The following is a 27712-nucleotide window of genomic DNA, read 5'->3' as shown; positions in this document are numbered from 1 at the left end:
CATAAGTCAATAGGCCAAAAGGAGGGAACAGGAAAAGGTAAAGAAACATTAACACTGTGGTAACATCCACTCAGCACCTTAATTCCCCCCACCACTGGAGGTGTCCCCAAACCAGCCTTTAGTCTTTAAAGGACTTAAACAACAGCCTGCAGCTACCCCAAGTCTGAATCCAGCTCCTTCTGGCCACAGTCCTCGCTGACAGAGCCGGTGAGGTCTCCAGCTCCACTGCAAGCTCTTCTGCACAAGGCTGACCAGGTCCCAGTGCATGCTGCTCTTTTCCCCTTACTCCAGCCTCAAGCTTCCTCTTCCTTTTTTCCCTTCCCCCCAAGGCCCTGTGTTAAGGACATATATTACACATAAACTGGTTTAACTGATCAGAAGCTGGTTTGAGATCAACATGGTTGAATGTAATATCAGACTTAACTGATTTGGGTCAAACTGGTTTATGCAATGTCTGTCCCAAACCCCTTGTTGATTTAAGATAAACCACACACCCCCAGCATCCTGGCACACTCTCTGGGCTGGGCAGGGCTCTGCTCCACCACAGGGCTGGCCCTTCCCCTCTGCTCCCTGGCTGCAGCTCCTGCAGAGACTGCAAGTGATTGCCTGGTTTCTCCCTGCTCCCCCGCTCCCCTCACCACTCCATGCTAAGCAAGGATCCCCCGTCCCCTCTGCCTTACAACACTTCTCAGCATTGGCTAGCAGACCACATGTTGGCTATGTCCATGCTGTGGCAGATAGGACAAAGGTGGAATCAACAGATAGCTAGTAATGTCCCTCTTTTGTTTTCTTAATGAGCTGATAAATACTGAGTTAGGGGGTGATAAACACTGTTATCAACTGCGTTCTAGGTGGGTCAAGAGGGGGGAACCCCTCCCTAATCAGTGTCCTGCCTGGCTATGCCCCTCTCAGATCAACACTATAGAAGGGAAGGGAAGGCTAGTCTAGCACCCCCCAACTTCTAGCCTGAGCCACTGCAGGAGTGTGCCTGCATTTCTGGGATGTCTGTACAGTTACAAACTGATTCAGTTTGATACAGTTACAAACTGATTCAGCCTAACCAGGTTAGACTAACCTACAAAAATTGAATGAATTCGGTCTCAGGCTTTTTAAATGTCTGTCCCTAGACCTGGAGCTTTGCGGGAACTGTAGTCCAGATTAAGAGTCAGCACAGCTCTGCAGACTGCCCCTCATTTATCCTGCTGTTATACACATTACATGAGCTCTTTTAGCTCAAGCTGTAGTAACCCATATTTTTAGCTTCTTCATCCCCAGTAGAGTGGCTTAAATGTCAATGACAATTGTATGATCCTTTCTTAGTAGCAGCATTTGTTGTGTAATTTATTTAACTAAAATCCTATGCTTTTGTCCTAAACTATCTGACTTTTGTGAGAACAGATTTTTAACTTTAACCAAGTTAAAAGGGGTAACACTAAGTGGAAGCTAACCTAGCACAGCTAAACCTAATCCTTGAATGAAGCAATTTCTAAATGACTGAAGTTTTGATTTCACTTATTACAGGATAGAGTAGATAAAACAGTTACTGTGGAGCAGCTGGCATGCAGTAAGCCCCAGCCCTCCTTTCTACTTGGTGTAATTTGTTCCATTGCCCTCACCTTTGGCCAGTCAATTAATTCTGTAACATGAATAAAAGATGGAATCGGGCAAAGAAAGAAAGGGAAGAGAAAAAGTTGCTACAAGCATTTTCACTTGGTTCTGTCCTACAACCTTGTATTCTGTGGCATTGGCTTTGAAATCACAGTCCTGCAAGCCTGATTAAGGTGTGATGATACCAGTACAAATGCATCATGGTCGCCATCAAGGTATATATCACCAATTAGGTTCTTCTTTGGAAGAAAGGCCTCTTCCTCCCCCTAGATTGCATCTGGTAGCAGGCACAAATAAAATGGGTATACAGGCCTAGTATTGAAGAAGCTCCTTTCTCACCATATACTGTAGAGCTTGATTGCGCTATGAATGATGGTGGAATCTAGATACCTTAGGAAACAGGCGTGGAGATTTGTGTGTCGGAGAATGCTCTCTTTGTAAAGTGCTTTAAGTTAAAATCATGGCACAGAACTGGAAACTGTGGGTGTGTAAAGTAGGAGGTAATGAACCCTTGCTCCTCTTGAGCAATCCAAAATCCCGTCAAGAATTCAGGTGACTGTGCAAAACCAGCCCAATGTTTTAAACTGTTGACCTTGCCTCCTCTTTTTTTTTAAAGCAAGTAATAAACTTTCCCTTATGATGGGGCCTAATCATGGGAGATGGAAAATCCTCCCTCTTCTCTAAGAGAAGTTCAGGAGAGTTGAATATGCTCACAACTTGCTAGACCAAGCCAGCTTTAAGTCAGCATTAAGCCCAAAGTCAGAAAGCTTCCATTTGCTATCTGTGAAGGTGCCACCACACTCGGGGATATCTGAGAGTCCTATTCTCTGCTTGCTTTATGCAGCAATAAACCAGTGAATATGTATTTTACCCCTGTTGTGCCTAGCTACAACCAGGTAAGCTGTCTCCAGCTGACCAAGGTGTCCTCATTAATGATTGTTCTATATTTAGCCATTGCAGGGAGTATGTGCCCCTAGTTTAATCAAAGACCCGGTTTCCATGGCAACAGCACAGAGCATCTGGATATATACGATTTGCCAAACACTTTAATAGGGCGTGAGATGAAAAGAGCACACAACAGCATTAGGTGAATTAATATATTGTTCTCTCCCGCTCCGGATTACGAAACATTATTTTGTACAGTTCTCTTGCCATAAATGCTAGATTTTGCATTAATGAGAGCCCCATTAACCCAGGTTACGTTACTAATCTTCTTGTTGTGTGTCTTTTTTTTCCCCCCTCCCCCATTTTGCAGGTGTATCAGCATTCGTATACGGCATATTATGTCCTCAGCAAAATACCTTTTGGGTAAGCAATTGTTCAATGTCTTCATTTTAAAAATGCAGCCATTGGGAATTCTGCAAAGTAATACGTAATGTCACAAATGGTTTGGCTTTCAGCTGCTGCATCCGGAGTCCTACATGTTGTACACAAGAGATGTCATCCGGAAGCAGGAGGATTTAACTTCCCTAGAGAATCGCACAGTGCGAGTTTCATCTTGCAGGACCCAGTGTTCAGTCTTTGATTGGACCGTAGATATGACAGCATCTGGCTGTTGGCCACTTTCCCTTTTGCTGGCAGCAGCTGAGTCCTCTGATGCTTTAAGCCTCTTGAGTCCAATCAGAGTCCAGGAACTGCCTGTGGGGTCTCTCAGCACACTTCTTGGGGCAGAAGAGCTGGAAGCCAGAGTCCAGGTGCTAACGCAGACTCATCCATCCCCATCCTAATTGAAATACGCTCCCTGTTCACACACTCAAACTGAAGTTGTGAGCCTTCCAGTTCGCAGTTCAGCTCTTCCAAAGGCTTTGTACAGGGCTTGTAAACAAATCGGTGTTTTCAGTTAAAGGTTGTAGCACCAGGGATTACAGATCATTGGAAAACAAGCCTCCTTAGGGAAGTGCCCCTTCTCTTAGCTTACGTTGCCCTTGGAAATCTCTGTTCAGGAAAGGAAGCAATTCATGGTGCATCTTTTCTGACCTTGATTGATCCTGTAGCTATTCCAGCCTCCCACAGACGCAACAAAAGCAGGCTCAACAATGTCCCCTCATGTCCAAACCTTCCTGTATATCCTTCTGTCTTCCCCTATGAGACTGTTCTCACTTCATCTTGTTTCTAGAAACTTTTTACTGCTCCAAAATGCAGCCTGCGGCAGGCAAACTTGGCCAGATCTGTTTGCCTCGGCCCCAGTAAGCCCGTTGTCTCTATCTGTTTCCACTACTGTCACCAGTCTTCATGATTTTTGGAGTGACCCTGGTCCCTGATCCGGTTCTACTAATCCCTGGCAGACACACCTGGCCAGAGCTATTCAGTAATGCAACAGTTTAAAAATAAAGGTCTCATAATATTAATCAGAACTCATAAATTGTGCAGATAAATTCCCCAGATCACTACCAGTAGACTATACAGATAATAGCTAGTAAGTTAACATAAATTTGTTGGTCCTGGTCATCACATTGCCAATTAGTCACACTTAAACACATTTTTATCATTAAAAAAATTGGTAAAAAATACAGTTGAGATGTGCTTTGCTTTTTATTGTAGCATACTGTATGTGCAACTCTTCAGCTAAAGCTTATACATTTAGAATTCATTATACTCCTTTCTCTACATTAGTATACCTATATAAACATGGAGTATATGCTTTACATACCCGTAATAACAGTCAGAGGATGCATCTACATGTTCATTAATGTGCAGTGGTCACTGCACATTTAATTTAGTACTTGTATAACCAAGTACTAAATAAATGCACAGTAACCAGAGTTACTATGCAGTAGCACCAGCGAACACCTTTTCAGTGATGCTACTGCGCAGTAGCCTAATAATACTGTGCAATAGCATATTAGCACAGTCCATGCTGTGATGCACTACTGCAAAGTAGTAGGCTATTGCACAATTAGTCTCGTGTAGATGCACCCAGAGTGTAATTAAAAAGTATCTAAATTTTTGCATGACTAATCTCACTGATATCAACAGGGCTACTTTAAAGCCCTCATCCAGCGAAGTGCTCATCTAGCCAGTGCTTTAGACCTGCTGACATCACTGAGGCCTCTGACTTCAGTGTTTGTGGGAGTAGGTGTTTAGCAGGATTTGCAAAATCACAAAGTATGACAGGAACTGCGGCATGAATATCTCTGCTGTGGTCCGAATGGGGGAAAACAAATAGTTGTGGTGGAAGGACACAAGAGGAAGACGATTCCAGCGGGACATCAACTTACGATAAACATGAGTCTTGTATGGATACTCCCGTGGAAAGAGTTAAACATGTGTATACATCTTTCTAAGTTCAAGGCCTAATCACACAAGGTCCAGGTGACAGGACTGCTACACAATGTGTCTTTAAAGGGTTTGATTGTCAGTTCTTTTAGTGTCTTACCACGTAAGAAACCCTGTCGAAGTTAGCAGGACTATTTTTTGAGTAAAATGCCACCAAACATGAGGAGAGTATAATCTGACCCCAAATTTGTTTTTTCATTTTTCATTATTTTATACTGCTGTTTTTATACGTAACAGGAAAATACAAACACAAAATAGTTATAATTATCTATGAAAAAATTAATCTTTATACAAATATTCAGGCAGGGAGGACTTTATGGCTGCCTCCAAACAGGGACCTCTTGGTCTCTACTTTCTATATAATAAACTAGTAGTGAAAGCACTCTGCCTGCATGCAAGGGACCTAAATTGAATGCCCTGCTCAAACTGTGGGAGAGTTCAACCCCACATCTCCCATGTCCTAGGAGAAATATCCTAATCACCTGACTATGAGCTAGACACAAGCCATGCTTCCTGTTGAAAGTGTACCACTGTCCAGATGTCCTCAAGCAGTTGTTTTAAATACACTTTGTAGGTGAATATAAGAAAAAGGAATTGACATTAAAAATGCCTTTCAGTTGTATCTAGCTGAAAATATCACACCCTGTTTCCCAAAATGCTGTATTCTCCCTATATATATTTCAGATCCCCAAACTGTTCATCTCACAGCTCAATTCCATTACTAAAACAAGTGCAGAAGAAGTTGTTTCATATGTGGAGCACATTAGAAACTCGCAAAATTAACAGTTTAGGAATCCAGATAATTCAACACTTGTATAATCCTTCCTCACCTCTTATACCCAATGCAGATTACATCAGATACTCAGCGTTAGCTTTTTCCCTTTGTTAGTTTTGTCATAGAACAACCCTGCTGGATGAATGGAAATATTTGAAATCAGAAGCATCCAATGTGAAGCCAAAATTATGAAAGGAACATAGTTGCCAGGAGGCATTAAGTAGTGTCAAACTCTTAACAGTTTTTTCAGTGTCAGTGTTAGGAGAGCAGGGGAGTACTGCGGTGAAGAGAATTGAACTAATTGCTGTGTTTGGTGTTATAAAATGCCTTGATTTTACATAACATTGTATAGATCTTGGCAGATTTTGCAAGCTGGTGTTTTTTTGTCCCAGTAGCTAATGTTAGATGATCTGAAACTGGAATTGGCGCATTGTGAATTCATTCCCAGAGTATGTTTAATGGGAATGTGTAATCTTGCATGGATTGATCTGGCCTTTGTGTGTGTACACACACACACACACACACACACACACACACACACACACACTGAGAAAATCCAGGGGGCTAGAGTGGGTGGCGATACAGCTTGGATGATGTGATGAAGGATGGTGCATACCCTCAAAAGTTTTATGTGGGCAAGGGGAGGGAATCACAGTGTCTATTTTGCATTTCTTAAAGGGGAAGGCACAACTGTGCTCTAATTTGTAGAGCATGCACCCAGCAGGGGATTGGAAGAAGTCTGTTGGCTTACCAGGGAGGGCCTGGGAGCCATCATGCTGCCCCTGGGGTGGGATGGTTGGTGCTTGTTTTATTCCTTTAGATTTAACATTTAAACACCAAGCTCTTGTACCAAGTGCCACAGCAGCAATGAAGCTTGCAACCACCACCCAAGCAGCATTAGACCTAATATGTAGATCCTACTATCTGATATAAATACTCAGATATTGATCTCAGTTTTTAAAGTCAAAATGTTGTGTGCCTTTCCAGTGGCTGGCTTGGGGGCCTGATCATGCTTTCATATCCAAACATGCTAGAGGGTAGGGAGCTAATTCAGGCAGATTCGGACAGACTGGGGAAGTGGGTGGATCAGAATACAATGCAATTTAACAAAGATAAGTGTAAAGTGCTGCACCTGGGGAGGAAAAATCACCAATACACCTATAGACTGGGACATACCATTTTATGTAGCACAGCAGTAGAAAGGGATCTCAGAGTCATAGTCGATGCAAAAATGAACATAAGTCGCCAGTGTGGTGAGGTAATAAGTAAGGCTAACCCCACTCTGTCTTGCATTAGCAGGTGCATCACGAGCAGGTCTAGGGAGGTGATACATCCCTGCTATTCAGCATTGGTGAGGCCACAAGTGGAGTACTGCATCCAGTTTTGGGCGCTGTACTTCAAGAGGAATAAGGATAACCTGGAAAGTGTTCAGAGGAGGGCTGCTCATATGGTTGAGGGCCTGCAGGTGAGATCCTATGAACACAGACTGAGGGACCTGAATCTCTTCAGCCTCCACAAGAGAAGACTGAGAGGTGATCTTGTGGCTGTCCAGAAACTCACTGTGGGGGTCAGCAGGGAATAGGGGATACTCTGTTTACCAGAGTGCCCCTCGGGGTTACTAGAAACAATGGCCACAAACTGAAGGAAAGTAGATTTAGTTTGGACATCATGAAAAACTTCTTTACAGTGGGGGTTGCCAAAATATGGAATGGACTTCCAGGAGAGGTGGTGCTTTCCCCTACCTTGCAGGTGTTCAAGAGGAGGTTAGACAAGCACCTGGCTGGTGTCACTTGACCCCACTGCTCTTTCCTACCCAGAGCAGGGGGTCAGACTCAGTGATCTAATAGAGCTTTTCCAACCCTAGAAATCTATGAAATCTGTATCAGTGCACTGGACCTTGAGCACCAGGAACCAGATTAGCTAATTCCAGCAGTGCCATTTGCCCTCCTTAAATATTAGCTCCTCAAAACAGACTCTGGCAGCATCAGCTTCCCCATGCTGTCTCATCCACATTCCTCCCCTTTCCCATAGGGGTGCACCAATAAAGATTTTCTTGGCCAATACCATAGCCAATAATTAACCAACCATATCGGCTGATGGCCAATCCAATTACCGACATTTAGTAACAGCGCAAGGCATTTTAAACTACTGACATAAACCTTTTATTTGTTTGTTTTGCATTGCATTTATAACACCCACATGCACACAGGCCTCCTGCCTCTGGCCCTTGATGAAAAAGGTGGTGACCGCCTTATTCCCATGCATGTTGCCCCCTTGCCCACAGCTCCTACCTGCAGCCCCATGCCCTGTGCAGCCTGTGCTGGCATCCCGGGTTGGACCCGTGCGTTGACACCAGCACTGGGTGTGTTTGGTGCTCCAGAGCATGCTGCTGGCTCAGCGACAGCGGGCCCTGCACAGCCAAGGTCCTGCGCCCGCTGGGGAGAAGCCGCTGTTGCAAAGGTGCCCGATGTCTGGCAGAGCGGACCACTTCCCGGTGCCTCCTCTCCCTCTCCCTCCCACTGCTCATCGGGACCTGTAGCCTGCTGTAGGCTTGGGCCAGTGGTGGGCATGGGGACCAGACTGCGCTTGCCAGGGTGCTCTGGGCACATACTGATAATTATCGGCTACAACAACCAAAAAAAAGTCGATAATGTCATTTCTCCTTCTATCAGTGCTGATCCAATAGTCAACTGCTGTATACCAGTGCACTGCTACTTTTCAGTAATCTTTCTTGATGAGAGAGGTAGGTGTTCAGCATGCAAATTCAGCCCTGCACTTCCTTGGCTGAGACTCACTAATAAGAGAGCCAATCAGAGGTGTGACCAGCGAGTTTTATGCCATGGGCAAAACCCTGCCACAAAGGAGTGGGAGGTGCTGCCGAGTGCAGGAGCGCAGGAGAAGGGATGCATGTCAGTCTTACCTGTCTTAGCTGCTGCTAATGCAGTGGCAGGATATCTCCCTAACCTGCTGCCACTGCCATGATACAGATTTCATGAGGTGCTGTCACTTTGCACCCTGTCTGAGTCAGTGCCTACAGCTGGTGCCCCACTAGCCCACTCCTAATTTCACTAACGGAGCCAATTAATCTGAGCTCTGCTTCAAAAAAATCACTTTCATTTAATTCTCTTTATAAATTTCTTTTGTAAAGGGTAATTGCTGCTTTTTACCAGGCTCCCACTGATTACGCATATATGCAATAGAAACAGACCTGAGCCACCAAGATGTAAATCTGGAGCTGAGTTTTTGGGGGTCTTCTGTGGAGGAGCTTAGGTTGGGCTCATCTCTACTGATACCGCACTGGTCAGTTCACTCCATGGGCAGACAGCTTGTCAGATGTTCAAATCCCTGAGCTCTCATTTCTGTGTGTGTCCCTGTGGAAGGATTTGAAACGTATTTCATGTGTAAGAGTGGCAGGATTCTGGAAGCATGTAACCCCTGGCAATAGAGAGAAACCTGGAGTATTTAACTTAAAAACAAAGACTAAGGCTGAAGTTAAAGATAAAGCTATAAATCCTTGCAGAAACTCCATGTATTTTCAGTCCTCCCCCATTATGTTAAACCTTCACAGTTTGGGGGGGTTTTTTTATAGAACCAAGGTAAAAAAATCCTATAGATATTGCTAAATTTCTCTTCAGATTTCTGTAGCTGGTAACAAACTTGTGTTATTATTCAGGGGGGTTTTTTGTTTTTACAAAAAGGCCATTTTATGGTCTCTAAATGTCCTCGTATTTTATGAGTGAAACAAAAATGACTTTGCAACACAGCTGAAAGTTTGTCTTACCCATTTTTTTCCCAAGCAGGAGTCGGGGAGCATTGAAGCTCATGCTGATCTCGGGTGCCATCTAGTGGATTTAGTTTTGTGAAGTTGGACACTGTATAGTACAAAGCACCATGTATCAAATTCACCACCCTTGCTTTGCTCCTTAATGGAGTGCTGTCAAGGTACCTGCTGGCAGGTGTTTGTTTTGAACAGTTATATACATTTTAGGATATATTTCCACAGTGTGTAGTATAATATGATTTCACTTGCCAAGTTGTCATTGGCAACCTTTTATTATTATTTATTTGCTATGCAGTACCAAACACCAGTCCCCATTTTGCTAGCTGTTCTACAAGTCCAGAAGGAAAAGATGTCCCTACTTGTTCATTTTTCTATAAACTTCTGGTGTTTAGGTCTGGGAAGGAGAAATTCTACCTACCAGAGTCCCTCACCATGACTGATCCCTAGTGGGCCTCTGTGTCCATGTGGTCCAACGATCTTAAATTGTTTTACTCTTTAATTGGGTCCCATTACATTCCTGCATCGAATCCAGTCCAGCTCTATTTAGTCATTCAAATCTCCCAGTGAAAGGAGAGAAGTAACTCTAATTTGTTTAAGGTATCATGATGAGGCCCACAGATTGAAGATATACCTACCTGCTTGTCAAATTGTTCCCTCTTTCTTGTTAGGTTGTGGTACATTTACCTTGACAGGTCCTCCTGGGTGGGACCAGTTGTTCCATTAAAGCAGCAGCAGTGATTAACAGACTGTGTGTAGATGCTTTCTTATCCTACCCACAGGGACCGCTATGGATTATTAAAAAAAAATCTCTCATGTGGAGCTCAGGTTCCTTAGATCCAAAAGACAAGTGTCATCACCCCTATTTTATATATGGGGAAATGGAGGCACAGAGCAAAGTTGTGTATTAATCAAAGTCACACAGCAGGGATAAAACCCAGGATTGGCCAGGAGGGGATTATGCCATGAGTATCGACTGCAGGGTTTCATCCCCCTACCTCTTGGGCAGGTGCTATTGGAGACGTGCTGCTGGACATAGTTTGCTGCAGTAGTTGGATGACTGCTTTAGTTGGGCATGGCAGTACCCAGGGAAAATGTAACTTCCGATCGCTCCTTTGCTGACTACATATGCGCAGCACTTTAACAGTGGCCTCGAAGATCCCGCTCTTCAGCTGTCCTTTTTTAAATTTAATTTAGAATTCAGCATAAAATGGGCAGTCAGTCAAGCTTCCTGATAGTTATACTTCAGGACATCTGATGATTACTGCCCTCCAAGCAATGGACTGCTACCATTATGTTACCATATTAAGCTGGGATGCATATAAGGAGACTATTGGTCATGGAGAAAACAGCCTAAACCCCCAGATATGTTTCACTGGGTTAGGCATAGAGACAGAGATTTGGTAGTTCTTCTACTACTGAATGAATTGTATGTGGAGATGAGGGGCTCTGCAAGACTTGCACTTATTCTCCAATTTACAAAGTATAATCTGGCCACCGTGTCTCCAAGGTGCAATCCTGAAGCAGGATTTTACCCTTCTGCCCCATGCTGTAGAATTGCATTATATATTCAGGGCTCATCCCCCAAACCGAACTCCCATTTACATCTAGTGAAGCCCTCAGTGTGGACAGATGCAAAATATGTAGTCGAGGCACGTATACACTAGGTAACAGAGAATTTTCTGGGTAAATTTTCAAAGCAACACGTGTAGATTTCTCTGCACAGCTCTCCGTAGTGTTCAGTAATGTCCTCTCTCAAACCAACAATTCAGAGGAAAGTGAATAAAATAAATGAGAGAAAAAAAAAAAAAAGCTTAACCAAGACTTTGCATTTATCAAGCCAGAAAACAGAAATTCACAAAATCTCTTTGCAAAGCACTAAGGACTTTCTTTTAACATGCCATGTTTCTCCTGAGAGAGACATTATTTAATGTTTTGTCTCAAAACTAAAATAAATGATAAGAGCACTGAGAATAAGAAAAATAGATTCAGTTCCTGGCTTTGCTGTAGATGACTTCCAGAATGCCTTTGACCCCTTTCCCTTCTGGCTGGCCGACCCCGTTCTACCTGTATGGCACCTGAACACCTAGACGAGTAAAGTAGTTTCTCTACGGCTCAGTTTCCACGATTCTAAAACAGGGAGGTTACAGCTGTTTTCCTACTACATCGAGATGACGTGTGAGATCTAACTCGTTAATGCTTGTAATTGCTTTGAGAACCTTGCATGATAGGTGCTATAGATGTGAAGCATATTCTTCTGGAATCGCATCTTTTTTCAGCCAGTTGGGTTTTAACTAGAGGAAATGAGTGATTTCTCTCTCTTTCTCTCTCTGTTCCAGCCACTCCCCGAAGCTAGGTAGCTCCTCAGAAAACTGGGTGGAGAAAAGCTAGTAACAGTGAAGTATAGCAAACCAATACATTCCTCTGTATACCAAAAAACTGCACTCCACTATCACTGTCATCAATTCTCCATCCCTGCCACCATTTCTTTAGTAATCACTGCCATCAATTTAATTGTCCTTTTAAATGTAATTTATATAGGGAGCTCAGGGAGCTTTGCTATAAAGTGCCACACACTACTACATTACTCAAATAACAGTATCCTTGTATTGCAGGATGCTTATTTTATTTTATTTTATTTTATTTTATTCCTGAGAACAGAAGACTAACCTATGATCTCATCCCTTCCCTGGCTAAATGCATTGGGTTAAGAGCCTGATTTTAAAGCCCATTAAAGTTAGTGGGAGTCTTTCAGCTGATTTCACTTGCCTGTGTGAGCCCTTTACTAGTTGGCCAAATTATTACCTGAGTGGTTTATTCATTTTTTTTCCCCTTAACAAGAAGGCTGCCATCATTTTAGCCACCAACGCACTTCACAAAGTGGCATCCAGTTCAAAAGAAATTCAGCTTCAAAGTGCAGCTTGAATTGGTGCTCTCATGTAAACAGTAAAAAATCCCCTTCCACACTGTGTAATCTCCTCCGAGCAGTCCCTGCTCACCCCTACAGTAGGTCTATCTTCTTCGCTATCTATCTTCTGCACATGACTTGTAAATAGGAAACATTTGTTCTCTCCATAACAGAGCAAATCGTCTTGTGCCTTCTTGTGTTGAAGTCAGATACGATGAGGGAGGGTACTTGAGAAACACACAATGATAACCGCAAGTAATAGGCCCTCAGTGGGAAAATGTGACATTTAGGATTGAAATAATGACTGCTGTGACTGGGAGGGAATAAACCTTAATAATGAATAGCTAGAAGTAGATGCTAATGGATTAGCGGGGAGCAGCCCAGCAAACCACCTCGTAGCTTTGTCACAAAGGTTAATAGCTTATTGCTCATCATCAGACTGAAGTGTTTGAAAAAACAAAGGTGTGAAACCAATTCTCCTGTCATGTGGGTCTGAGCCAGCACTTTTTAAAGTCAATGGATGGATTGCCATTAAATTCCTGTCCAGGATGAACTGCACAAAAAGAAGGAACAGTTTTAGCCCCCCACAAACTGGTAGCGCAGCCCAGCTTTGCTGAGGTTTCTTTGCCTTTGAGGTACAACTTTTCCATGTTTTCCTGGATGAGATTCAACTGCCAAATATCACACAACTCTGTAGGATCTATGCATTTCTCTGTACTGACAACCCAGAAGGTTGGACTTTGCTGGGCTTTTTTTTATTTATACTAAAACTTTTCAATGCAATACACAGGCCACAGATAGAAAGAAGAAAAGAAAAGGTAGAATGAAAAAGAGAGAGTAGATTAGATCACGGTGCAATTATAGAACATAAAACGGGCCAGCAGCCGCACTTGTCAAAGCCTTTCCACTGTTCTATGTATACGTATTACACCCTGAAATAGAAGGGGATGATGCAAGTGAGTCTGTAGGTGGGATTTGTTCAATTGTTTTAGCTGTGTTGATCTACAAGATGCGGTGAGATTTTCGTTAAATTGAAACAAACTAGGATGCCTTTCCCCAGGAGACTATTTCTGAGCTGGCTGCTACTCTAGAGTGGATGCAGCCTCCAGTATGAGCTGTGTTAATGCTTGTGGCTCTGACAAGCTAACAAAGGGGTGCAACCCATTTCAAATTGTGATGCAGGATTGTTTTGTTACATGGCATGGTGAGTGTGCACAGTGCATTGCAGAACATAGACCTGGGTGGGGGGAGGGTGGTTTATAGAGAGATGTTGCAATCCTGCTGGGTGCTAACACCTCCCCACTGCCATGCATTTTAATGGGAGCTGATGATGCTCCGTGTTTTCCGTGGCTACACACAGTGCAGCTCATCTTGGAGTGGCTCACAGGCTTTGCACTCACGTTTCCTCTCTGCATGTTTCCATCAGTACCACTCAACTAGGGAATTCCCTGGTTGCCACCATGATGAGAGGGTGTCAGGGCTAACTATAATGTGGCCCCAGGATAGCAAAACGGGAAGCAAGGCAGGATACCTATCTACACCAGTTCTGCTCCCTCCATTCACTCTTTGGCACAGACCTTGTATTTACAAGTCACCTATCCAGGACTAGGGAAGAAGAGAAAAGGAAATGGAACAGGAGGTGACTCATCTTCCATCTCTGCAAGGCTAAGGAGGGAGATCAGCGCCTCGAGGGAACGTCCATGTGACTGTTCCTCGCACTCGAGTCCCACATAGGGAGATTTTCCATTGCAGGTATACTTGAGTTTTCAGTGCTTCTTTATGTGGCAGCCGGGTAAAAGTGGTTTGCTATGTTGTTTCTTCTAAATAAAGTACGTTTCATAAATCATGTTTAAAATGAATCTAAAACTAGTTAATTGTAGCACTGTCTAGCAGTGACCATGCCCCTTTTGATGACAGGCTGGTAATGATGACTCTTCTCAATATCTTTTGCCTGATAGATTAGTTAGTGTGGGAGTGGGGCATTTAACAGGAAGGTACATCTCAGCATTCCTAAAAAAGCAGGGATGCCACCATCCAGGTTTGCTTTGTTCTGCTCAAGGTAGAAGAAATTAAATCTGTATCTTCTAAATGATGCAGGAAATACCAAGGTGCTCCCATTTATCTGAAACCTGGTAATACAAGATGATAGATTAACTCAGACAAGCCCTGAAATTGATGCCTTCCTGTAAGAGGACGTGATTTTGCTTCCATTGAAGTCTCAGCGTGTAGGAGAGAACTTGTGTTGACTTCAGTGCAAGCAGGATCTCAATCGTATCTCATCTGATATCTCGAGAACCCAGATCAGTCTCTGCAAGCATTGCCTCTGTGTGCTATGATCTCATTAGATTTTACAAGCTAGACAAGGTCGTTTGAGTAGAAATCTCTAAGGCAGTGTTTTTTGAACAGTTTTCTTGATGGCTGGCAGAATGAATCATTTTGAGGAACTGTGCCATGGAGGGAATGGGATGAGAGGTGGGGCAGGGAAAGGGGCCAAACCTTTCCCTGAAGAGTGACTGTTTGGGGGGCACAGGGCGATCTTTTTTTAAATGAGTGACGACACAGGTTACTTTTCAGGCTGTCTGCTGGCTGTCATATCTTTTGACTGAGGTGTAAAAACAAGGCTTGTTACTCCTGGGACGTTTCAGAGACTGTTTCTTAAATGTGCAGCTGTGATGTCAGATTTTTCCTAATCTCTGTTGTTGCCTCCGCCTTTCTTATTTTGGGGAGATGATCTTACGTATTTGCTGTTAACGAATGGCTTTTCACTTGGTCCTACTCTTTCTCAAAAACTTCTGTTCTACCTCTTGGGGTATCATTGAGAGGTTAGGACTTTATACTAACTTCTCTGCTCTCAGGCCTTAATCTGAGAGCCTGCTGATCCCAGTAAAAGCGAGTCCTCCTGTTTTATGAAGCTCTTAGACTAGATGTCTACAACATTTCTATAGAGTTGAACACCAGTAAGGGAAAGTCACCCATACGTTGTTGAATTTGTCACCTGGATACTATTGCTTCTTCACTATTCCTTTCAGTGGAGAATTGATACAACTCCAGCAGAAGAAAAAAGTGTAAAAAAATAAATAAAAAGGAAAAAAATGTTGTCATTAGGATTTAGCAAGGTCTTATATCCTCATTTTTAAGTTCCTGTAAGCAAGGTAAGGACAATTTCCACCCTTCTTAGATGCTTACTCAGAGATGCCTCACTGGCTCAGCATCCTCCATGTGGAGTTACTGTAACTCTTTACCTTTTACCAGTCTCTGCTGGATTTTTAGATCCTTTCCACTGTTTGCAAAATTAGTTGCAACAGACAGGCCTGTAACATCGTGTTACATCATTCCCAATAGATGTCCACTGGCTCCTGCTCTGTGCAATGATTGATCGTCAAGTTGTATTAGTATTTTATAAGACTGTGCATGGCCTGGAACCAAATATTACACTGATGGAGGCTTTAAAAACAAAGATAGACAGTGATCAAATAGACCAGCTAGCTAGCACCTTACGTTGCTAGCTAAGTTTAACTGACTGTTCCCTATGTCAGGGAAAGATTTGTTTAGAAGTCCAATATTTTTTGTTTTCTGCTTGGTGTCCAGGGAGTTCACTGCCTAGTAGGTAAAATCCATGGTGTTGTGGGTTGTTTTTATGATTGCTCTAAAGATCTGCTTGTGTCTCTGATCAAGCTCTTAATTAGTTTGATTTCTTTGCATTGCTTCTTCCTTTGACCATTGGAAAGCACTGTGAAAGAGGGCAGAAACATGGGGAAGAAAGGTGGGCATGCCTACAAACAAAAATATATTTAAGAGAAGGAACTCAGACAGAGACGGTTTCCCAATCTTTTTAAGATGTCATCTCAATCTTACGACAGGGATTCCTGGAGCTGCAACTTCCGACAGCCTGAGTCCTTGTTTATCTCTTCTGGAAAGTCTGTGATTCCCTGCAGTATTTTTTCCCTGCGTCTCACTGTGGCTCTCTGCGTGTATCTGTGCATCTCCTGGGAAGTGTTTCTCTTTCTAACATCTGTCTCCACTCCTGTTTGGTGAGCACTGAAGTAACCAAGTCATCTGATTATTTTACAGTGCCTTTTTCTTCTCTCAGAAATAACATCCCTGGTCTCCAGAAGCATTGCCTTCTCCTTCCACATCACTAGCTCCAGTCCTCTGGGTACTTGACATGCCCTTTGTGCTCTGTCTTGCTTTTCATATTCCAGGCACCCATAGTTTTAACTGTGATAACCTTCCTGGTTCTACATTGTCCTTCTTTTGTCATGGTAGTTATACCTTGCATCATTCTCTCTAATATCTTTTTTTAGAAATATGTCTGGGATTTTTTTTCCCTTATTAATTAGAAGGGAGTATGAAGCCCCTCAGCTCCTATCTAGACCCAGATTTGATCTTTCAGAGAGTTGTAGCTCTTGTGCCTAGACAGGGCTGCCTTTTTTTGATTCATTCACTCCTAGCTGGGGACACATTTGTCTTTCCAGCACACATCCTGCTGTTTCTTCCATTTTCCCACACTCATTTGCATACATTATTGAAATCATTTTCATTAGACACTTGCCATGTTTTTGGAAACGGTGGCATAATTAAACAAGGAACTCCAGAAACCTCAGAGTACACAAAGAGCTCATTTCAGAACATGCTCTTTTCCTAACTTAGCTCCAGTTACTCCTCTGTCTATGGCTTATTTTCCAGAATACCCAGAGCCTGTAATTACTCCAATATTTGCTCACGTTGACAGCATATGTATACAATTTCCCGTCGTATTGTCACCGTTCTGTTCACTCACACTTGAAACTAAAATGACACATTCTTAAGATGGAATTGTCTTTTAAAAACAGAGGATCGCCTGCCTAACACATGGCTTTGCATGCAGCCAAATTGTATTTTAGCTTCAGACCGGCATCCTAAAATACTGTCTGTTTTTGTTTGTTGCCTTATAGATTCATAGAGATTAGGGCTGGAAGGGACCTCGGAAGATCATCGAGTCCAGCCCCCCGCCCCAGGGGCAGGAAGTCAGCAGGGATCATAGGATCCCAGCAAGATAAAGATCCAAATTTCACTTGAAGGTGTTCAATGTAGGTGCTTGAACCACCTCCGGTGGCAGGCTATTCCAGGTCTTGGGGGCTTGGACTGTAAAGAAGTTCTTCCTTATGTCCAGCCTGAAACGGTCCTGAAGGAGTTTGTGACCGTTCGACCTTGTCATCCCTTGGGGCGCTCTGGTGAACAGACGTTCCCCCAGATCCTGGTGAGCACCCCTGATAAACTTACAGGCGGCCACCAGATTGCCCCTAAGCCTGCGCTTTTCCAGGCTGAAGAGTCACATAGCTCTTTAAAGATGCTAGAAACTCTCCCTGTGTTGGAGTGTAAAGTTCCTCATTTTGTTGTTAAGCTGTACTTGCAGGATGAAGACAGACCACTTTGGCATGGAAGTCTCTGAAAGAAATTTGTTTTTATCAGCATAAAAAATAAAGAGGGAGATAGTATAGGGGTGTCAAATTTTCCACAAAAAGAGATATTCCCTGTAAATAAAAACACTCTTTGGTTAATCACCTGCTACTTTTTGGCAGACAAGAAAATGGAGAATTGGTATGATGGGTTAATTAACTAGTTCCTCATCTGCTTTTCAGTTTAAATCAGATTGAAATCACAAGTCAGAGTTACGTAACCGAAAGCTGGAGCAGAATAGCTTGATTTACATTCACAACTTTGGAATTTTCCTTTTTCAGAAAATTTGAGTGGAGACTTTTTTTGGCACAAGGTCTCACCCTCATGATTGCATTTTTCTAGTCTAATGAAGTTTTATGAACTGGAAAACAGGAAGATTGACAGATGGAGACATTTCCCAGATAAATATTATGCTCCATTCTGTTTGTTATTCCTATCACCTTATTTGGAACAATTTAGCAGTCTTTGCTCCAGAGAAATAATCCTAGAATAGCAGTCAGGTTTGAAAGGCATTGGGGAGGTTTGCAGAGCACCTGCTGCTGTGCATGTCTGGCTCAAAATTGCTAATTTTTGTTCCCTCATTTCCACAGCACTAAATTCAATCAGTATTTTAAGCAACAAAAGAAGCAAGAGCAACACTGTGGATGTTCACTAGTGATTTTATAAATGAAGATCAACTACAGAGTGTTTGGTTATTGAAAAGGGCAGTGTATTATTAAAACATATAAAGATATAATAGAAGGAGTTCATGAGACAAATGTTGAATGAACTAAGTAGTAGGCAGGTGCATGAAGACTGATTCCAAAATTGTCCAGTTTCAGGCCAATATTCTGTGCAAAAGATGTCACAAGGGACGGCTCTGATAAAAACAGCAAGGCCTAATTACTTGCAGCTGTCTGGAGCGCAGGATCATCACAGAGGCCTAGATGACCTATAAAAATGATATATTTGGGAGAAGATACAAAGGGGATTAGGAGAAGGAGGGGTCAGAGACAGCCAAGGATACAGTTAGGAGCCTCCCCAGGTTATCAAAGGTTGAGCATGCCCAGGAAAGCTTAAGCCAGCCAGGCCAGCCTTATGTGGGTGGACGCAAGACTCCAGGTATGAGGAAGTGCCCTGGGAGTTGCAGGTGAACGTAAATTATGACTTCTTTAAATCACTCTTGACCAGAGCAAAGCAGCCAGAAAACCCAGGACAGCTAGAGAGAGAGCTTGGAGAGTCTGGGGACTATCTTAAAAGATGTAAATGAGGATGCAAAGTTTAAAATACCGGGGGGGGGGGGAAAAGACTTTTTCTAAAGAAATAAAAGTAGGGACTGAACCTTTTCCCTTGATATCTCAAGGGGATATGTGACCTCTCACGATTCCCATTGCAGACCAGTGCCTAACAAGGCCCTTCAGTTTAACCCAGGTCAACTGAAGTGATGTGCTTTTATGCTGGGTAATTGATTCTTGTTAAGGGAGGGCATTCTCGCTGTCTCACGGTGGTGTCACGTGAAGCACACCACCCAACTGACCCTGCATTTGAGAGAGAGTAAAGACAGCTTTAAAATTGAAACAAAATTCCCTTCAGTCCACATAAGAGATAACGCAGTAACTCAGACATTTGCAAGAGGGAAATGTTTAGGGCTGAATGTTTCTTTGTCTGCTTCTATAAGTCCCTCATCAAAAAGGAGTTCCATGCAGTCCCTGAAGGAAGAACAGTAGGATCGTGTTAGCCTGACCCATATGGTAAGGGGCTTAGTTTGAGATTCAGGAGATCTGGGTGCAATTCTTCCATTCTGCCAGTGGCTTGCATTGGGACCTTGGCCAAAGCAGTAAGTTGTCTAGCTCTGAAATGTCTTCTGGTACCTGTCAAATACAGAAAGTACCTACTTACTTCCTGCAGATACTGTTGAGCTTTTTGGAAAATCTCATCCACACTTGTGCTCCTCCATACCACCCCACCTAGTAAAACTCTCTAATTTAAACTGAGATTTAGTGCTGTTAACTTAAATGTTTGTCTTAATCCTGCAGCCACATAGCACAATATTTTATTGGCCGTATTTGTTGCTTGCGTATTTATCAAAAGGTTTAGAAGCAATGGCATCAATCTTGTATTGCTTTTTAGACTTCACCAAGCATCAGAAGTTTTTCAGTCCTTCTGCACAATTTAAGAGGTAGTTAAGTATATATCTATTTTTAAAACAAACAGGCCTGGCTGGGGATGAGTGTGCAGGGGGAGGGAACTGCCCCCACCCAGGCAAACCTCGGCTGGGGTCTGGGGCCAGGGAGGGGGTTAAACCTCCCTTGTCCTACTCAAACTTACTGCTGGCTGCAGCTGTGGACTACAAATCCCCGAGGCACCTGGAAACAGGAGGAGGACATGATGAGCAACCCTGCAGAGTCCTGGTGCTATGATTTTGGACTGTAAATCCCAGAGACCTTGGGGGCAGCAGGAAGAGGAAGTGAACACACAGCCAATGCTGGCTACATACCAAAGAGTCATGCTGTAGCACCCCTGGCTTCTGGCCTGAGCTAGTGCAGGCATGTGGCTGCATTTGCAAAATCAAAGGTAAATGTCTGTTCACTTCTGTTTCAATTTAATCTGTGTATCCTAATTTAATCTGTGCAGACTAACCTGCAAAGACTGAATCGATTCAGCCTCAGGCTTTTTGACTGTCTGTACTTAGCCCAACAGGCTACACTCTGCTGAGGTAACCACAGTGGTCTTAACACAAATGGCTGGCTCCTGGTGTGTACATCAAATGCATGTAGCTATGAAAAGAATCAAAGCCATTCCCATTGGAACTGATTTCTATAGAAGCAGGTTTGTACCTAAGGTGCGTTGAAGCCTTCACTTGCTGCCTGCCCCATACCATACAAATGTGGCTGAAACCCCACAGAAGGCAAGAACAGCAGTAACAACTTCAGGATGCCTGCTGCCTGGGGAGGAGTATTCGAATGCCCCTGGTGCAGCAAACACTATATACCAGCAGTGCAAAATCTACAGCCTGTTGGCTGGATCTGGCCCCTAAGGTGACTAGATGCAGCTCACAGCATAAGGAATCAGCAGCAAGCAGTTTGGCCTGGCGTGTCCCCTTTTCTACCCTGCACTGTTCTGCTGATCCCCTCAGCAGCCTTTCCTGCTTTGCTTTCTTCCTCTCCCTGTCCGCTCCCCCTGACATCGGCACCTCCCTGGCCTCTCTCTTCTTCCCTACTTCCTGCACCAGGGCGGTGACCTGCAGTGCAGCTGGATCACAATGACCAATGACTACTGTAAAAGGTTGAGTATCACTGCTATACACCTTTTAGAAGGAGTATGGCTCCCTCAAACACCAGACTTAGATCCCTGGCTGGTAGGGAAAGGAGGTTCAGTGGCATGTCTCTGGTTACGCCCACACTTCGCTGTGCTTCATTCTGGTGTCTGGCATTTCTGGTAGAGCACACCTAGATGTCTTCTAGGATGGGGGCACCAGAGAAAGCCTCCTCCTTCCCACAACTGCACACCCATGAAAGAGGGGGCAGAAACTTGCTGTACAGCTGTCCCTGGCTGGTGCCTTTTGACAAAAGCCCTGTGAAGGGAAGATGATTCTTGCCTAGGGAAAGCATTAACCCCTAAGGATTTGCTCAGTTTTACAGGGTGCCTTACAAACAATTATATTTAATTTCTAGTGTCTGATTACTGCTTTCATTTTCATTCTCTTCTGAAAGGGGGGAACAGAACACGGCATGTTTCAAGAAGGAATAAAAATGAAAGCAGGAAACAGCGTTGGCCAATGGATAGTGGTGCACTGGAGTACGACACAGGAGCAGGGCCTGTGAAAAACATTTTGGGGCCTGGTGTGTCCCAGTAGGGACCCCCCTTCCATTTTGGCAACAGGAAATATGGGATCTCTGAAGACCTAGACTGGTCCTCTACCTTCTACAGAAAACCATCTCTGTATCTATTCCATTCTCATCATCGTTAGGGGTCCCCTGTGCTTGGAGGCCTGGTACAATTGTGCGCCCGCTCTCCTTCTTTAGTAGGCCCTTCTCAAGAGACCTGGGTGTTGTTCCCAGCATGCCCATTGGCCCAATGGGCATCCTTGGGCTTCTCTGTGCTTTTCTTGTCCCCATGTGGCGGTGATAATACTTCCTTCCTTTTTAAAGCCTGTGAGGTCAGCTACGAAAGGTGCTATTCAAGAGCTTTCTTGGTATTCTCATCTGTAGAGTAGTATTTTATAGAAATAATTAGGCTTGTAATAAAGTGACTTCAGAATATCAAAAATAATTGTGCATGTTGAGAGTAAACACCATCGAAACAATAGGAGCCGGGAAGAGTGCGGCGCCTGCGGTGCGTCAAAATGACATTATGCAGCGCTGACATTTACAACAGCGGCCTGCTTCTAGATTGTATTTGCCATGTTTGCTGAGGTCTTCTATAAAACGAAAGTAATGGATGAAGGAACAAGAAAAGTATTTCAATTTTATTTTTCAACAGAATGAGAGATTGGGTGTTAATAACAGTTTTTTTCCCCTTGAAAGCCAGGCTGCATATCTGTTTAGGAAGTAGTTACAGAGATGCCAAAGCTTCCTGCCATCATATTCAAAGGAAAATTATCAGGCAGGAAAGTCATAGAGCAAAGAAGATGAAATTATCTTTTTCTCATGGCAGAATATTTCAGAACAGTAATTATTGTTTATCCTCTCTGGATATCGGAAGTGTTGATAAATATAATTATTTTGTTTGCTTTCCCTTGACTAATGCTTATGGCTTAGGTGAATCAATGGTGGAACTAATGTATTTAAGTCTTGTATTAATGAGAAAAAGAATTTCTCTGCTAAGGACCTGATCCTGCCAACACTCATTACTTGGCCTGGTGCTAATGAACCGATAAGTCATCCATTGACATTCAAGAGCAAGTGGGGACAAGTTTCAGCTGCAAGACGCAGACATTTTAAATGAGTGCCGTGGAGCTTCTGAACTGGAACAGCCCAGGTCTGAAGGATAAAACTCTGAAGGCTGAAATCTTTGTGTCTCTTTTTGCAGGGATCCCCAGAGTCTGTATCCCCCTGAGGTTAGCAACGCCAAACTGCAGTATGCTGGATGGGGTCCAAAAGGGCAACAACTGGTAAGCAAATCTAAGTGTACAAATGAGTTTGTAAAATTGTTGTAATTCAAGAGGTACTCTTCCTCATCTCATTTCTTGGAGCCCATAGGACACGTGGATGTCTTTTTGGTATATCATTCCCATCATGGAAAAATACTAATCCAGACCTAGACATTGTGGCTTCAAAATGGGCATCCATCAATGCACTAGTCTGTCAGCATACAACTCACTAAGACAAGCTAAGACCTTGATGCTTGGGTGTTTTGGCATTTTGGGCAGGTACCTCCTTAGGCCCACCGTACAAAATAGCTAAGTAAAAAAAAAAAAAAAGGTAACTTATAGGAAAAGCCACCAAGGCTGTTTCATATTTACCTCATACTGGCTTTACTTTGTCTGTTGTCTAGGTCCACCCTACCTTGACCCTTCTGATGTTCAATTCTGCATGTGTCAAAAAGGGCAAAGGGCTGGTTATATCGATTTATCTGTAATGGCACCTGCAAAGAGCCCGTTTTAACAAATATAAGTTGTGCATTTATATCTTAAGGAAGGCAAACCAACAGATTTTCTTTTAAATATAGGAAACTAGCAATATGTCAATGGCAATCTGAGATAATGGATCTGATTCTCCTGTTGGGCAGAGAGAAAAATTCTCTCTTTGTACCTGCTTTATACCTGATTTATAACATTTCTGCTTCTCAGCAAGATTCTGCTTCCCTGGAGCTTCTCCAGACTTGCAGCTCTGTTAAAAGTTTAGGCAGAGTTGGCAGGGGGAGGCCATTCCCGGAGGAGCAAGGGATGTTGAAGTTGAAGACTAATGTGTATTGGCCAGTCCATGTGGCAAGTGGGTCCAGAGCTGTACTGGATTTGCAGTAGACTTGGCCAATGATGGTTTGTGAAATGGACATGGGTAGATAGTGAGGCAGGTCTGAGGGGTTAGAAAAAAAAGGAGCTCAGGTGGCATACTCTGGTTCAAAAACCATCATGGATTCTTCATTGCTCATGAATGAAAGCTTCCAGACCAGGAGGGTCATGAAATACCAATTCTGTCGTCAGCTATCTTGGAATTCACCCATCTGATAACAAACGTGAACCCATTTTAAGCATTTTTATTAGTCGTTTCTGTTGGAAACAGCAGAGCTTATAGAGTTTGAAGGACACTTTTGATCAGTTGATAATATACGGTGTATGGTGACATATGTTTAAAGATGCCTTCAGTAATCAGAGACTGCCTTTAAGGAAATTTGAAGAACAATAAGAGATGCCTCTCCTCCCTTGCCCCTCCTCACACACATTCATTTGATCTTTATTTTAGTTCAGCAAAGAAAGCAAAACAAAAGTTCCAGTTTTCTAATCTGAAAGTTGACTCTGAATTGTGCTAATGATATTCTCTAGTTCACAAGTGCCTCTCTTGGTCCTTGGGTCTTGGCTGTAGCTGTGTTGGTCTAAGTACATAGGCGGACAAGGTTCTTTGGGAAAATCTGATCTCCTTTATGAGACCAACTAAAATAGTTGGAAAAAATCTTCTTGCAAGGTTTTGGGTACAAACACCCTTCTTCAGGCGAAGGGAATGTCTGCAGTTGTCCCTTAGCAGATTGTCCAGTTCTGAAGGAATACTGTCGTTACCTGCCTGATGCTCTTTGAATGCTGGCAATTCCTCCAGATTCATCTTTAGAGCAGGGGACATAGCTATGTCACAGCCAAGCACAATGTATTTGTTAAAAACATGCTGTAACTGTTCAATTCTATAACGCAAGGAGGAATGTCTTCCTGTGTTGGCTGACGTCCCTGTACCACTGAAATCGTTGGAGCTTTTTTCCTTGATCTCATTAAGAGCAAATTCAGGGTTTTAATACCCTGAAGCATTGGGTTTGGTAGACCTTGTTCAAGCTAGTGTAAGTGAGGATATGCTCTTAAGCATCTACCATATTTTCTCATGTATAACACACTCCAGATATCTCATGCACCCTATTTTTGGAAGGACACAAGAAAGACAAAAAAATCTTACCTTGGAGTGGAGGTAGGTATGTAGGGTCTGGGGTCTCTGAGCCCGGGGGTTGTGTGGTGAGACCCAATCTGGCACAGCGGTGATGGGACTGCACAGCAGGTCTGATCCGGCAACAGTCTCAGACTCAGTGTCCTGGGTCCAACCCAGCATGTGGCTCTAGAGCCAGTGCATGGAGTTGGACCCAGCTTGCTCAGTCAGACCTGGTACTCAAGCTGCTGACCAGCCTGTGTGCCAATCTGATCTGGTGTGGTTGCAGGGGGTCACCACAGGTGTGGGTATCTGGCAGTGGGGAGGGATTGCAGTGCTCTAACACTGCTACCATTCTGCCCCTTTCCTCTTCCCACCGCTCTCCCCGCCAATATATCAGACCTGTGGGGAGCCCTTTTCTTTGCATGCAGTGTGCACCCCAGTTTTCCCCAGCTGGCTTTATGGAGAAAGATACAGGGTTATACATGTGAAAATACCATATCTGTTACATGAAACAGCATATCCTTTTGCCACTTCTAAATGCATTGTCTTCTATTTTCATTGCATTCGCTTGTTCTTGTATTGTGAGATGGATCGAGGATTGCCTTTTGCATACTATTCAGTTTGGATACCTCCTGGTATATTTCTTTCCGTCAGCCTCAATGGTCTTGGATTTATAAACAAAATAAAGCTATATATTTTTAAGGAAAACCTAGTATGCCAGTAAGGCTGTTACATGCACTAACACTGATAAAACACAGCCAACATAGCTTGACACAGATTAGTTCAGAAAATACAATAAAATAGATGGAGGGAATATACTGTGCTCATTATTCAGTGGCACTTCCTAAAGTGCTGCAGTACATAATGGTTATTTGCATTCTGGTGCAATCGGTGTCTGCTCTGATGAAGGTCTCTGGTAGTGTCGTTGATTCTCCCTTCGTAGAAGCAACTTATTAGAACCCCAAACCTGCTCTGTTTTGCAGAATGGTTGATACATTTCTGAAAGTTATACCCAAGAGATCCTTGGATCGCTGCTTTGATTATTTGAGATAGCCTTTTGCAGTAGCGTTAGAGCAGCCTCACTAAGATATATCTGCCGCTATTAACTGCTGTCGGTATTGCCAACCCCACTGTGTCAAAAGTCATGACACAAACTCTTAAAAATCAAAAGAGCCGGAATGTAAGTCATGAGATGCTATTTTTAAGGGGGTATGTGAGAGGGAGGATTATTTGTGACGGTGTGGAGGGCTGTGGGTATGTGTGTGGGGGTGTTGGATCCCGGGGAGGGAGGATCCCTGCACACCCTGGCAGGATGCGGGGTACTGTGGGTCAGGAGTGAGGGGCAGCAGCAGGGCTGGGGGGCTGTGGCTTGGGAGTAAGGGACAGACACACACATGGCCAGACAGCCACCCACAGCTCTGTTGCATGACTCACCCTCGCCCCAGAGCCCCATTCACCCCAGCCCCTGCCCACTCCCTCCCCCACCATGGGGGCCTCAATCAGCCCCCCTGCCCCTTCCCTCGCCCCCCTGCCCCTTCCTCTCCAAAGAGTTACCAGTTTGGCACTCTCTACACACGCTGGAAGAAAAAATCCCAGGATTTGATCTCTCTATCAGGAGATCATGAGTCAGAGTTAATTTGACTTGGAAATCAGGAGTCTTGTGATGTTTTCATGAGAGTTGGCTTTACTGTGCTGTGCTGGCCAGAATCTCTGAGACCACTCTCCTCTCCTATCCACAGCACATCTTTTGCCCACTCCTGTCTTTCATGTGTTGGGAGAGAAGGAGTAACGGGTAATGTTTTCTTTGTACTACTTACTTATTTCCTGCCTTAAGGGACAGCGTGTCTCCCTGACTAGGACAGCTGTCCAGCTGGTTTGTGCTGCTTTGGAGCCAGAAGAAGAATTTGGCCTCGAAGGCTTCTTCTTTTCATAGCTATTTTTTTAAACGCCCTCCCACACTTCCCTCCAAGGGGCAGCTTTTGGTCACTAACTTCTGCTTCAACGCTGGCAGCTCTTTCTTGGGCATGCCTAATGAGACTGGAAGGGGAAGAAAAGTGAAATCTGAAGCAGAAGCAAACCAACCAGTCTGCATCCTTTATAAAAATCTTCTCCCAAGAGCACTGTTCCCTTTTTCCTTGCTTTCTTTTGTCTTTTCCTGTTATGTCACAAGTTCATTTCAAATTAGAAAGTCCTTGGGACTCCCCACTCGTCTGTGCCAATATAGCTGTATACATGGTAGCAAATAGTGTTGCTGAGACAATGGACTTGAGCTACAAATGCAAACACATGTCACTTTTGACACTTGAAATGAGTGCTTTGCCCCAGCTTTTCTAAAATTTAAAACCAATGCAGTCAGCTGCCACTCAGTGATACCAGGGCCTGGGCCAATCATTCTTGCGGTCTCTGCAAAGCCTTTCCATTGTGTTCAAGAGCCTGAGAAGAAAACTGCTGCTCATGAAATGTCACTTAACTACAAGTAACTTAGCAAGCCCAAACTTGACCATAAAATGAATATGAGCTGCCAGTGTGATGCTACAGTTAGCAGAGCAAACAATTCACTGGCATGCATCAACCAATGTACCTCAAGCAAAACTAAGGAAGTTATTCTCCAGCTCTACTCGGCACTGGTGAGGCCACAGCTGGAGGACTGCATCCAGTTCTGGGTGCCACACGTCAAGAAGGATGTGGAGAAGCTTGAGAGAGCCCTGAGAAGAGCCACTCATGTGATTAGAGGCCTAAAGAGCAAGCCGTACGAGGAAAGGCTGACAAATATGGGACTGCCCAACCTAGAAAAGAAACTTTGCAGGGATTTGGTGGTAGCTTACAAATATATCCTGGGAGAGCATCAGCAGCTAGGTGAACAAGTATTCACCAAAGCACCT

General features: G+C 43.7%; 1 protein-coding gene across 7 annotated transcripts in view; it reads left to right on the top strand.

Moving 5' to 3' along the window:
- Positions 1-27712, top strand: part of DPP6 (dipeptidyl peptidase like 6) — a 737431-nt gene that overhangs the window by 556560 nt on the left and 153159 nt on the right. For 6 of the 7 annotated variants that reach the window (XM_059729196.1, XM_019498918.2, XM_014609088.3 and 3 more), the window contains exons 6-7: positions 2864-2916; positions 22795-22876. In XM_059729196.1, coding sequence (XP_059585179.1) covers positions 2864-2916; positions 22795-22876 — 135 coding nt within the window. Of the gene's footprint in view, positions 1-2863; positions 2917-3008; positions 4096-22794; positions 22877-27712 lie in introns of those variants that run through there. The other variant, XM_059729198.1, reaches the window with a different exon arrangement.

This window comes from Alligator mississippiensis, chromosome 5, assembly GCF_030867095.1.
Source record: "Alligator mississippiensis isolate rAllMis1 chromosome 5, rAllMis1, whole genome shotgun sequence".
NCBI classification, from domain to species: Eukaryota; Metazoa; Chordata; order Crocodylia; family Alligatoridae; genus Alligator; species Alligator mississippiensis.
This window is presented reverse-complemented; position numbering and strand designations above follow the sequence as displayed.